This window comes from Platalea leucorodia (assembly GCF_965183815.1).
Source record: "Platalea leucorodia genome assembly, chromosome: 16".
Lineage (NCBI taxonomy): Eukaryota > Metazoa > Chordata > Aves > Pelecaniformes > Threskiornithidae > Platalea > Platalea leucorodia.
In genome coordinates, this window is record NC_138838.1 from 12,989,807 (window position 1) to 13,003,063 (window position 13,257).

The 13,257-nt window shown below is 43.1% G+C and overlaps 1 protein-coding gene across 6 annotated transcripts in view; it reads right to left on the reverse strand.

Annotated features, from left to right (window-relative positions):
* PITPNA (phosphatidylinositol transfer protein alpha) overlaps window positions 1-13,257 on the reverse strand; it is a 29,202-nt gene that overhangs the window by 7,443 nt on the left and 8,502 nt on the right. For all 6 annotated transcript variants that reach the window (XR_014229958.1, XR_014229959.1, XR_014229960.1 and 3 more), the window contains 7 exons: window positions 10,638-10,783; window positions 9,945-10,044; window positions 5,140-5,214; window positions 4,677-4,760; window positions 3,254-3,331; window positions 2,202-2,312; window positions 430-552 (listed from right to left, as the gene is read on the reverse strand). Coding sequence is in view for 3 of the 6 variants with exons in the window: in XM_082328314.1 (XP_082184440.1) it covers window positions 430-552; window positions 2,202-2,312; window positions 3,254-3,331; window positions 4,677-4,760; window positions 5,140-5,214; window positions 9,945-10,044; window positions 10,638-10,783 (717 nt within the window). In the remaining 3 variants the exon portion in view is untranslated. The remainder of the gene's footprint in view (window positions 1-429; window positions 553-2,201; window positions 2,313-3,253; window positions 3,332-4,676; window positions 4,761-5,139; window positions 5,215-9,944; window positions 10,045-10,637; window positions 10,784-13,257) is intronic.

The following is a 13,257-nucleotide window of genomic DNA, read 5'->3' on the forward strand; positions in this document are numbered from 1 at the left end:
TGTTACCAAATTCGTGTTTCTCATGGTAAGCACCCTGTTACATATCCCCACTACCTGCTTACAATACTTAGAGCTAAAAATCCCTTTACTGAACTGGTTTTTGGAAACTAATGAGGACAAAGACGACCATTCAGCTTTGGGTAAAAGCTAATAGAAGATATTAAAGCAGTAAATGAATCGTTGCCACTCATACCCTCATTACCTGTGGTTCAATACATTTACTGGCTCAACAACAAAGAGAAGTCCATAATGATTAGAAGGAGATGCCAGCACAACGGAGTCATAGCCAAGCATTCAAACCACAAGCAGCATGACCTACATAGCAGGAGGACAATACACACTAGGCTGTGACAAAGCAGCAGCCTCTCCTCTCCCCGGGGCAGAAACAGTTCCTCACACAACCCACACCTGCCCTGCTTTCCCACTGACCTCATCCAGCTGTCTCTTGGTCTCCTCCTCCATCCTACGAATGTCCTCCATAGTCAGATCAACCCACTTATCGAGCCAGCAAAAGAGCTGCCGATGGAAGTTTGTGAAGAGACGCTTTTCTTGCTGCAAAAGGAGGAGGAATCAAACATACAAGCGAGCTTACTCATAGGGCAATTAACATGGAGCTAACCCGATCATAACAGTTTTCAGAGATGCGTACACTGAGGAACCAGCTCCCGCACCCACCTTTCTATATAGCTGCCACAATTGGAAACTGGAGCTAGCTAATTTTTGTTCTTTTAACAGAATATCTAGAGCCTTGAATCCCCAGAGAAATGCATTTTTTTTTCAAGCCTAGACCGCAGCCTGCACAGCGCATTGAAAGAATTAGTGAATGCTTTAGTAATTTCCTTTGATTTGACAGTATTGTTCTGACTGAATAAAGTGCTCCAGGTTGGATTTACTTAGAGCACAATACTTGGCCTGAAGGTGCAGAAAAAAGGTGAAATAGAATAAAAGTATTTTAAAAATAATCCTTGACTTGCTAAAGACTGGAGGTTAGCAAGTGTAAAGCGTTGACATGCACCTATCTGACTTTTTTCTTTTGCAGTGACCTAAAAAAAGCCTAAACTTGTTTTCCACAGCTGAAAACCTTTCAGCAGAGGTAACTAATGCGCACAAGCTACTTCAAGTTAGGAGCAATTTACTTCCATTTTATAGGCGATAAGCTGGACAAAATCATTATATTAGACAGGGGTATACAATGCCTCCTGGCAAGTTCTCATTAAGGAAGGACACTTCAGTTTTACCAATTATGGTTTCACATCTGATAACTTGCTCTCATCAAAAGCAGCTCAACTACTTTGATGCAAATGTATAGCTGAAGAGACACTCACGAAGAGAAAGGGATTCAAGACACTGCTGTGCTCAGGGCTTTTGTTACAGGTATTTGAAATCCTGCAGCAGCATGGTCGTTCCCCCTTGGAGCTCTCTTTAGATTGCATCACCAGAGAATTGCTTTTGCAGAAGCAGCGCTGTAGTTTATCAATATTAACCCCGGAGAAGTCTCCATGATCTGAAGTCACAGGCATTTTACAAACATGGCACTGCCTGGAAGATTGCACGTACCGATTCCGAGGTCTAGCATCCTGCTGCAGTTCATGGGTTATGAACTCTGCCGCAGAAAAAGCTCTTTTCAGGATACCAGTTACTCATGTTTTAAGTTAATGAAGTTTTCCACCATCTGCTTACTTTTGAACACAGGTTTTTCAAGCAGCAGACTGGGAGAGGAAAACATGACTAGAGCTCTAGGACCTGCCAGAAAGATCCTCAGCTGATCGGGACCAGATAACTGAAGCTGTAGCCATCTCCCCACAAAACCAGGTCTTGCGCCTGACCAGAATAACTCTAGTACACAGGCATCATCTCATCATTCACAAATCAACTACCAAATGACTGGAATTCTCAGGCCGATCTATTAAACAAAGCAAAACAGACAGTTTACCTTCCTACATTAGAGTGAAAAGTTCAATAGCCAATTCAAAGAACGATCAGCCAGCCCTGCCCTTTGATTAGCAGCAGATTGAATCCAACTTTAACTGGCTGCAGTGTACCAGCAGAGGCCTTGACTGTACTGCCTGAGGTGACACGACTGGGCTGCAAGTTAATACCTCCAGGCAGGATACGCTATTAAAGAAGCTGAGGTGCTAAAGCAGATGGGAGATGAAACACGCCTCATTTCCACATCTCTCCCCATCAGAGAGTTCACTTACCTTCTGTATAAAGTTCTCCACTTTGTTCTGCAGACCCCACCACTTGAACTTGACTGTTACCAGTTTGTAAGCACACATGTACGGACAATCTGTCTGTTTCCCCAGCTCCTTCTGCAAAGACACAAAAGGTATTCACATCAGGACTCGGGTCAAACGTCTCCAGGAAAGCAGCTCCTTCAGTCATAATTATGAAGTCTTTCCACAATTCCTCACAATCATCTTGCATCCTTACACCTTGCCTATCTTTTATCGACAAGTTTTGTTACATCTTTGCTCACCCCTTTTCCAGGGTATTTAAGACCGTGATGAAAACAGACCGTAGTTTCCTCCACAGGTGGCCTTCCCTCCATTTTGAGAACGCACCATTCCTTCCTCTCCCCTCTTCTCCTTTTTTCCTTCCATTAAATTTATGTTTTTCAGTATCTTCGCTGTTATGCCATGGCTACTTAGTTTCCTTAAAAGTCTTTTGACAAAGTCCCTATCTAAAACATTTTGGAAATAGATTATATCATCTGAATCATCCACATAATTATCAAGCCTTAAAGAAAACTCCACAAGGTTTCTAAGGTGGACTTTCCTACTTCCTTTTACAGGAGCCATATCCGCTCTTCCCAAGTGGATCATATCAACCTCAGCTTCTAAGTTTGCCTGCCAGAGATCAGACTTGCACACCCGTAGCTCCCCAGATCTCATTCGGGGTCCCTTTTAAAGACTGGTATCATATTTCCACTTCTAGAGTCTTCAGATTCCAAGGATTTAAGTGAAAGGTCAAACACTGCTGCTCGTAACTCAGCTATTTCATCCTTGAATTCTCTTGGGTGAACCCTTGGGCTGAACACCAGACAGCTATGGCGATTTCTTGGAACCCATTCTATCTATTTGTACCAAACTCTTCCATTTCTTTTAACTTCAGAACACATCACCAGCCGAGTTCTGCATTTCCTTCCACAGAAGCAAATCAAATGTTTTACATATATATCTGTGGCTTCAAGCCCCAACAGCTACACTTCAGTCGTGCAAGCTGATAGTTCCTGAACTCGCGCAATACACACCTTCCAGTTGGGACCCAGAGGTCCACGTCCAGTCTTGACAGATTTAAATTTGGCTGGATCTTCTTCTGCCTTGTAATCCTATTGGACAGACACGCAAGATTAAACACAAATTATCCTACTGTTACCCAGCTGCTCACTCTCACAAAGGATTTATTTTTTCTGGTGGGCAAAGACTAACCTCTAACTGCCTTCTCAAGAGCTACTGTTTTCAGACTTCATCATTAGGTCAGGCACTCTTCAAGGAAACATATTTCTCCCCCCTGTGCTGTGCCCTAGACCTATATGAAGAAGTGGTAACAAACTGATGTGACCTTTGTAAGGACTCCTTTGGGGTAAGGCGATCAGAAACCCTCAGGAAAGGTTTCCTATAATCACTCGTTCTTTGGGAGCCGAGCACTGCTGCTGCAGGCAACAGCCATGTCTCTGCAGCTGTGGGATCTAGTATTTTCCACGGCAGTCTATCAGCATGATGCTCACGTATTGCACGCTAGAAAAAAGTACAGTCAAACTCGCAATACCACCGAAAAGAAAGAGGCATTAGTTATGCCCCCTATTGCACAGCAAGTGATTTGCAGCATTCCCTTCCTGCACGCTGGATTAAGACCGGGGTGTGTACTCTACTCCTGCCCCCAATTCAATTAAAATGAAAACAAACTCAAACCGTCATCAGTTCGGTGCCAAAGTGATCAACTGGTGGCATCTTCTTCAGGAGCCTTCTGCTCCAGGGGAATTCTCCTTGCTGTCTGGGCAGCATGTAATTCAGAGTAGCTTGCATTTGCAGGCACAGCTTAGTACCTGCCTAACCTATCGGAATCAGATGCTACTCGTGTTCTACCAATTCATCTTTATTGGAAAGAAAAGCTAAAATAAGTAATCTTTCTGATTTAATACCCAAGGCCACGTTTGAGAACAGGTAAATTAGCCATATTTGAGTGGTACCAGAAATACTAAGGGGGGAAACTCAAAAGAACATTCATTTTTATATAGTTGGGTTTTTTCCCAGTACAGTACAGAAACATCCCTTAGTTTCTTACAGTAACCGCAGTGATTTTCAGAACAAAGTATTAGCTACATGACTTCACGATACACTTGTGAAGCCATGGCTCAGTTTCAAAAGGAGGCAGCTTAAAGAAGATCCTGCATGGAAAGGGCAGTGCCATTTCTCGTTACTCAAGCACTATGATCAGCTGCAGTGCTGCAGAACTGCATGTACACCGTTACATGCACTGTACGGCTAGGCAACACATCTTACAGACAGTACTGACGTAGCTTTTAAAAGAGCTCTTCCTCTAGCTTGCTTAAAGACTTCTAAGGAATGCCTCGTCCTGTTACCGGTGACCATCCCTGGTAACACAATTCGTACATTATCCCTCTTTTAGCACAAGGCCTCCCACACCAGGGAGCTCTTACCCACCTACCATACCTTGGGAAGCACTTGACTCCGATCAGCAATGTCTATATAAATAGCTTCTACATTCTTCCATACATCTGGCTCCAGTTTATGAACCTGCAGTGAAAGTACAAGACTAACGTAACTGATTCAACTACTGAACACTCCCATTCTAAGATCGTAAAAAAAAAAACAGATGGAGGTGCGGACGCCGAGTGTTCCCCGTCCACGTACAGAGAGGACACCATGGCCAACACACAATACCAGATCTGCTAAAGAAGCAAAGGTGCTCACACAGAACAAGTGTTTGGGGGACAATTTTATTCAGCACAGGAGGAGCCGGTGGGAGGGAGTCTCTGCCTTGCTGGTGCAATAAGCATTTCAAATCCAGGAACACAGCAAATAGACAGTTCCACACAGCAATTCTCTAATCTAGCACGGAAAGCAGCACTGTGACATTGAAGATATGAATAAAACACACGACACAAGTACTTACATTCTCTTGTGTTCCAAGATCTGATTTATGCCAGGTTTCAATTTTGATCAGGAAGTCATCCTTCATATACTCATTCTGTCATCAAAATAAAGCTTCTTGTTATTCTTTGGATATATAACTTGTCTTCTTATTAGCTAGATAAGCAGCAGGAAAGTCAACTCAAAGAATTATAACTTGACTGGGGTTTGACTTAGGGAACTTCCGAATTATCTGTAAACACATCGTTGCTTTTAGAAAAATTGTTTGATCACTAAATATGTAAGATCAAATAAACCACCACCTGTTCACTGAAAAAACCCACAAGTTCCATTGTTTTAGTGAAACATTTGGAGTTTACAAATAGCTTTTTCTTTAAAGGACAATAGCTGCCACTCTATTTAGAGTTTAGAAGGGGTAACAAGTTAACTAGGCAGAAATTGTCTTTTCAGAGAGATGATTGATCTTGCACCGAGTACATATTTGGATGCAACTCTTCAAATGAACAACAATACTAAACTGATGTGTTGAGAGCGTTCGACACTGGAAAGGGAAGGGACAAGAAGCACAGTTCTGCCAAGTAAGCAAAACTTTCCATTTCTCATTATTACTGTGAGTAGAAAAGGACTTCCAAAGGTAACCTTACCCTCCCTCAAGGGAGCAGAAACAAAAGCACAAGCCAGCGAAACACTCAGCATGTAAAAAGGAAATATCAAATTCAGAAGACGGATTACTCAAAGGGACATAATGGTGTGGGCTAACTTTCTTTTCATCAGTTTATCTAGGCAATGGCACATTCCCATGTGTAAAGGTGAGCATTGCTGCAGTAAAGAAAGATCTCGGTCCCTAGTTACAAAGGGCTTGTGGATATGCCACCGTTGGTAAGGGAGTTTAATCTACGTGATCTTCCAATGGCAAAAGCTAAAGTGCCTTTAGCTCAGGCTGGAGAGCTTCTTATACCCAGAACACTTCATTTCAGACATTACACATGCTTCCATAGATGGTCAGTAAAAACAGTACTTACTGTAATAACTGGTCCAAGAAATCAACACATGAAAAGAAAGAGATACAGTACTTTAGTGAAAAAAGAACGTACAGCAACCATCGCCCTCTCCCCCCTATTAGCCAAACAGGGACAACTTCAGCTTCCCGGGGGCTGCTGATACTACTGAGGAAAAAACCCTGTAAGGCAACAGAAACCAGCTAACTTCACCCCTTCTCCTCTGGAAATTCTCAGCCTTGGAGAAACCCAGAGGAGCAGCAATTAATTATGTGCTGCCACTTCTGCTCTCTGGACTCCCGCCAGCTGGATGAGAAGATGGAATAAGTATGTTCAGCTGACGGCATTTTACCAATCCTTTCTCAGCTTGCAGATAAGAAACCTCTCCGTAGCTGTGAAGCAAACACATGCTGGATTTCAGGCCAGTGCAGACCTCGTCTCTCCTGCACGCAGTAACCAGACCCTCTGCATCTCTACTGCTCGTGGTAACTGAACTCCCTGGATAGTAAGGCTCAATTATTCAACACAGAAAAGCAATTAAAGATCCTGTAACAGTCAGCATCTGTTCTACCTGAGCCATCGGAGTACGTTAGCAATTCTACTCTAAGAATAAGGATGTCTGAAGCCAGAGTTGAACTTTGCCAGTTTGTTCTGAAGTTTAACATGAGGGCTTTACTAAGACGCAGTTTTGTTTTCACAGGACTATTACAATTTGTGAGTTTCCAACCCACCCCCCCGTAGGCAGTACCATCCCTTATCACCTACCATGCACGTCCAGCTACCTTAATTGCCTACTGCCGGGCCCTGGGCTGCTCTGAACCCCTAACAATTTGAAAATTGCTTTTTACAGCAATTTACAGGAGGCTAATTATTTAGACTGACATGTTGGGGTGAAGGGAGAGAACAAGGAAGCAGAGCTGAGGCTAATTTTTAAAAGGCTGAATTTCATCTCAAAGAACATTTCATTATTTCTGCAAGAAGGAGGTTTTTCCTGCTAGTCCACCCAAAATACTGAATAAACCAGCAGTAATTATAAATCAGAGCCTTCCCACCTTCCCATGACAAACCGCTTCTCCCTGACTATGCACCGTGACTAGGCAGCTGCCTTAAAACAGGTTCCGTCACCTTCCTAATTTCTTCTCTGTGGGGAAGACTCCTCACTTGTAAAGCAAACAAATTAATCTCTTTAGAAACGTCCATTAAAACGTAGATGCTCAGCTTGCTACAAATTACGGCCTGCACTGGAGGCGTTACAGCAGCAACTCCTACACATTGCAGCTGCAGTTATAACTTCTCAATTTCTTGACATTTGGCCACAGGCATCTCATGCTGACACCCAGAGGAGTGGAACACACAGCAAATTGCTTATCTAAAAACATTTAAGCGACATTAATATTTAAGTCAGACTGCAGAAAAGAACCAAGAACACTGCTCTCCTTGGCACCAGCCCACAGTTATAACTATTAGGCAATCCTCACTTCGATTTTACTGTAGAAGTTGTAAATGCATACAACGACAAGCTCATTTACAGTTCATGCTCTCAAAGGAGCAAAGCAAGGCTTCCATTCAAAGTACATAAACCCAACATACTACAGCACAAACAAGTGTGCAGAATTGCAGGAAGTTATAAGCTGGGCATTTAAATTCCCTCAACCTTCAGTACTTCTTTGATAACGGTATATAATACACATATTAAAGTAATAATTGAGCTTTTCAGAGGAGAAATAGGGAAATGGAAGAAGGATAATCTCGCATAATTAAAAATAAATACCATGATGCACAACTAACTGAAAGTACCGCTTTATTCAGACTTAAAAGGCTCTATGTGATAGCCGATATGGAAGTAAGCGGTGCTCCCGAGAGCAGCACGCCAAAATCGCCTTGGTGCAGGAGGGCACAGGCAGAAGCACCGCTAACTCCTACACAGTCAAACCGGGGTTAGCTCTTACTGTGTCCCTGGCTCTCAAGTTTCAAAGCCTGGTGAGAGGACCGAAAGCCAGCATGGCAGTTTGTGTTGCACAAAGATTCAGATGAGGCCATCCAAGTCTTCTCACGTACAACCAAAATATCCGAGCGTGTCCCCAAGTAAAACGGCAACGCGCAAGGCAGCCTACACCACGTACACGGGTTCTTCCCTCCTGCCCAGTACTAGCAAGTGAAGGTTTCAGCAATTTTTCTGAGCTTTTCTTGATTCACGTCAGGCTGGCAGATTCTCTAAACAGATTTTTCAGCCTCCGCATAAAAACTGCCTTCTGCTCCAGCCCCCACAACAAAGCACTTTCTATCTCATATTATATTGGTGTTTATTACAGTCGAGGATTTTTTTTTTGTTATGGTATCATTTCTAGCATACCAAAATCTGAAATTTCTTTGTGTTGGAAAGTCTTGTACTTGATTTTAGTATCACATTTTTCCCACTTAAGTAGAATGTTAGCAGCATGTAACTGCTACATAATAAGCTAAGAGTGACAAAGCTAAGAGTGACAAAGCAAGCTAACTCCATACCTTTGCTTCAGCAATTGGTGGAGAAGAAAAAGAGGAGGAGGAGGATACAGCTAGGCACTACGTCTAACAAAACCTACTGGAGTCAACTTAGTCAGATCTGTTTCCACAATTTAAAGAACTAAAGAAAGAACTGTTTGCATTTAAACCAGTTCAGTGTACTTAAAACAGAAATAAACTAGACATTTACTAGCTAATTCAAGTAATACGCAGCAAGAAAACCGCATAGAAATGAGAAAGAGAAGTTGTAAATAACTTTGTTTCAGCATCTTGAATTATGTGACACATTAAAAACTTATTCTGCAGTTGATGATGACAGTATCTGATTTTTGTATTTGAAATATCCATTCCACTAGACTGCTGCATGTAATTTCACGTACTGAAGTAACATCATCTTCCCCCACTGCAAAGCTTTTTCCTTCTTTTAAAACACTTTAAAATTCTCTTAAGTAAACTGTTGAAAAATAAGTTTTTCTATATTGAGTTTCAAGAACAGTTGGAATTTTTAAGTTTACTGTTCCCATAGCAACTGTACCACTACCAAATAGCAGAAAATGTATCCTTCAAAGATACAAACAGCATAAAACACAGCCAAAAATACTACATAAGTTTGGAGGCAAAGTCAAATTTGCAGTTCCTACAGCAACAAAGACCAGAAAAACAGCAGTGGTTGAACACTGTGGCAGATAACTTCAGTGAGTAAGGTACTGAACGCTCCTGTAGAAAATGAGTTTGACGTTATTTCACCGCTCTGCACAGCGTCCAGAGCCTCACCCCAGACTTTACAGATGGATTCACTTTACACTTGTTGGATGAGATTTGGGTATCTGTGTCAAGCCCCCAGCCCAGCAGCTGTAGCGTTCTCTGTTCAGCCTTCGTAACCTTGGCTGCTGCAACTGAGCAAGTATCAATCGCGTAACACCGCTGCTCCCATCAAACCGCGCTAAGCAAGAGGCAACCAAGATCCTCCCTGTCCCCCTCTTGCATCTTCCATTTTTTTCCCCACCAGGATATGCTGCGCTTGAGTACATAAAATCATCCCTCATACATTCATTTCACTAGTGTTACATATCTGTTCCTTTAGCAGGACTAAAATCCGTTTCTTGGTCTGTTCTTTTCCACTGTCGTTCATTAGCAGCCCATCAGACGAGCATTTCTTTTAACTCCACAGCGCTACATTTTGATTTTCCTGACCACAGAAAGGGCTTAGAGAACAGAAATCTAAGGTAACAGCTGAAACAGCTTCCCTACTGGTTGCCTTCTTCATTATCCCCTCCCACCCGCCCCCAAGAAACCAAAAAGCCCGCAATCCACAGCCCTTCCCCACGCACTCACCGGTTCTGCAGTAGGGATAGGCATTCCATGCTTTTTCGTGTATATTCAGAGCTCCTTCAGGGGCCAGCATTCTCACAAATGTTGGCACTTTGCTGCAAGAATAGGAAGGCAGGCGTTGATAAGAACGACATGTAACGAGAGCTACGGCCCAGACACTCCGAGACAGGCAGAATATCACCTGAAATGCAGACGCTAGAGTCTGGCACACGTGCACACTGGTGGAATTGGTGGGGTTGTCCCCACTCCCAGTACGATGATTTCTAGACACTGCTGAATTGGACAGGTTAATCTAAACCTGCTTTACGTAGTGAAAGGAAAGAAAAAAAGAAGGGGAAACAAAAAAAAGGAGGCTGAAAACAGGTTGAAATCTAGGAGGCATTTTGTTCTTTAGCCAAATTCAAGTATGAAAATACTGGGCAGCAGGATCATATTTGCTTTGAAAAGCTCAGAGCCAGATTTTCTTGGGACAACAGCCACGCTTACGGGGGCGGATAGGTGTACCAGTGATGCTCACTTCCAGCGGTACCACGTGCCAGCTGCTGTTATACTCCTGCCTTACGTTCATGTCTTTCAGCCTTCCCATAATCTGTGATTTACCCAGTCACTGCAACCCTGTTGCATCTTCCTCCAGCTCCTCTTGCCCGAGGAACCTTGCCCGACTCTGGGAATAAAACGTTTCACATACCTCTGTAAGTGGTAGATCTTGTGCGTGTACTGCCCACGCTCTCCATCTCTTTCGTAGGGTTCGTTCACCAGGACCTCCACTCCTTCGCCTCCACCGGTTTCATTTTTACTGGCTTCTGCCACAGAATACAGCTGTCCCACTTGATACTAAAGAAGTTAAAGACACATTCTTGTGATAGCTATAATTTAGCAGAAGGAGTAACTTTACCAGAAGCAGCCAAGGATAAATTATTATCTGGGGAGAATGCAGAGAAAAGGACATCCACTTGTGTGTCCAGATAAGCAGCTCATTTAACTTAATTTTGATATAGAAAGCTTGAGTGGTAGTTCGGAGGAAAGCACTGCCAACAGGATAGCTACCTTTAACCCTTAAACCTCAATCTCCAAACCAACACAAATTGAGGGGAAAGTAAAACAGATTAAAGGAGTGTCAGGTCAACATTTAAAGAAAACGCAGGAGGCCGCAGGCATACAGTAGCAAAATCCATTGTTCTTCAATCTTTTTGGCACACAAGTGCCCCGATTGTTCAGGTCAAATGGAGAATAACGCACCGCCAGTCCTAAACTAATAAGCGTACAGTACTTTATCCAGAAGAATCCCAAAGAACTTCATATTAAGTTTTTTGACAAAATGGCAGCATTATTTCCCAGGAATCACACAAACTACTTCATACTATGCGATCTCTTTCATAAGAAGCATACCCAAATGTTTCACAGGAAAGAGCAGAGGAAAATCAAAAATATGAGCAAAACCAAACGTTCTTCTCTGCAGAAGATGTGAAGACTAATACACTCTTGCCTCTGGTAACTAAGAAAGAGGATGCGGAGCTCAAAAGAAATATGATCAAATGAAGAAAATTCACAAAGTTAGATGAGGTTTGAGGACAAAGCAGCTAAAGCACTAAAGCAAAAGGACGTGCTCAAACTTAACAGAGTCAAGTCTTCAGAACTGAAAGCGAGCAAAACAGCAACTGTTGCCAAAGGCAGTAGGCAGAGGCAGTCTGAAAGGGTAATCCACAAAGTGTTAGGCATCAGAAGTGCCATGATTAAAAAAAAAAAAAAACAGAACACCAAAACCCCAAATAACTCCAAAACATAACTACAAAGTAACGGAACACTGTTTAGGCCTGGTCCTTTTCCCCAGCATAGGGCTGTGCATCAGCATCGGGATAAGATTGTAAGTGCTCTCACTCACCACTCCCTGCACTGAAACCCAGGCTGGAAAAGCGGAATACTGCTCAGAGCTGACATCCCAGAAATACTTCACTGGGCTGGTACATCTTCTGCAACGAAGGAAGATTTCTACAGTAGTTAAATTTTGTTGTCAGAGCATCCAAAATAAAAACGCTACCCAAGCTCTGTGGTGTTTTGTACCATCTGGTGCCAACAAAGACCAAGAAAACATTTATTCCTATTGGAAGAGTAGGAGGTGGTAAGCCAAAGTAATCAGGCTAGATGTCCTGGCCTCGGATAATCTGGGGCGGGGCAAAAAGCATACGAGAGGGATTTAAACAAGTGCTCTATACAGTCTCAAGTTCAACATACGGGCACATTAAGTAAGCCCGACTACCTGTTAAGACTACCCCGGAAAACAAACCAAAACAAACAGCCATCCAGTAAAAGTAATCTATAAGAAAAGCCACGTACAGCCCACTTTTGAGCTAAGAGCAACAGCTCTGCTGGTCCCCTCCAGAAGGTACGGGCCCAGGTTACACAAGGACCCCCCACTTGGCTGGACGGTTCCTGCACCGCCACCAGCAGATTGGGTTTCAGCCTGGATTTTGGGCTGCAATACAACTCTCTGCCTTCTGACATTTCATACGCCACCTTGCTTTCCTTATGACGCCCTACAGATGACCCATACAAAACAGACTACTCACCTCCCTCCAGAAGAGCAAAACATGAGAGTTGTGAAATCTTAGAAGCAGGTTGATTTAGCAGAGTAAGAGCCACATGCACACTCATAAAGAAGAGAACTTATCATGAGTTTGGCAACTACAGCATTAGAGGGAGGACTGAATGGCTTTGACTGCTTTGCAGCAAGTCTCAGGACAGGTCTCCAGGGGCACAAACTAATTCCTCTTAGTAACAGCCTCTCATTCATTCCTTCTCCCTTTTAAATACGTGGGTCAAAGCTCAGACGATAAGAAGATAAGCCCTTTGGTTTGGCATCTTCACCATTTAATCTCCCCTGTTATTTCTGATCCTTTAATCACATTGATAAAAGAGGAAAAGGCCCAAAACAAAACTGTCCCAATGAACAAATCCCACAGCATCTGCCTGCAAACGTTAACAGAAAAACAGGTTCTGGCTCCATGAAGTCCAAAGCATCAGGCAGGCCCATCCTTGCAGATCTGACAGCTCCCCAAAACCTTCTTCCCTTCTGCAGAAAGTTATCCCTCTTGATCTGTGCCACACCACCTCTTATACAGCTGACAGCTTGTCTTCATTACACCAAATTTCCTTCAGAAGGCCTGATCTCAATGTAGCCATCTTCAAGAACAGTTATTCTCCTGAAAGCAGCTTTGAACACCACTAATAAATAAGAGTCCTTTGTGTTTGGCAAGCTCCTTCCCATGTGAGAGGAACAAAGAGGCAGCACAGAATGTGTACACACAGCT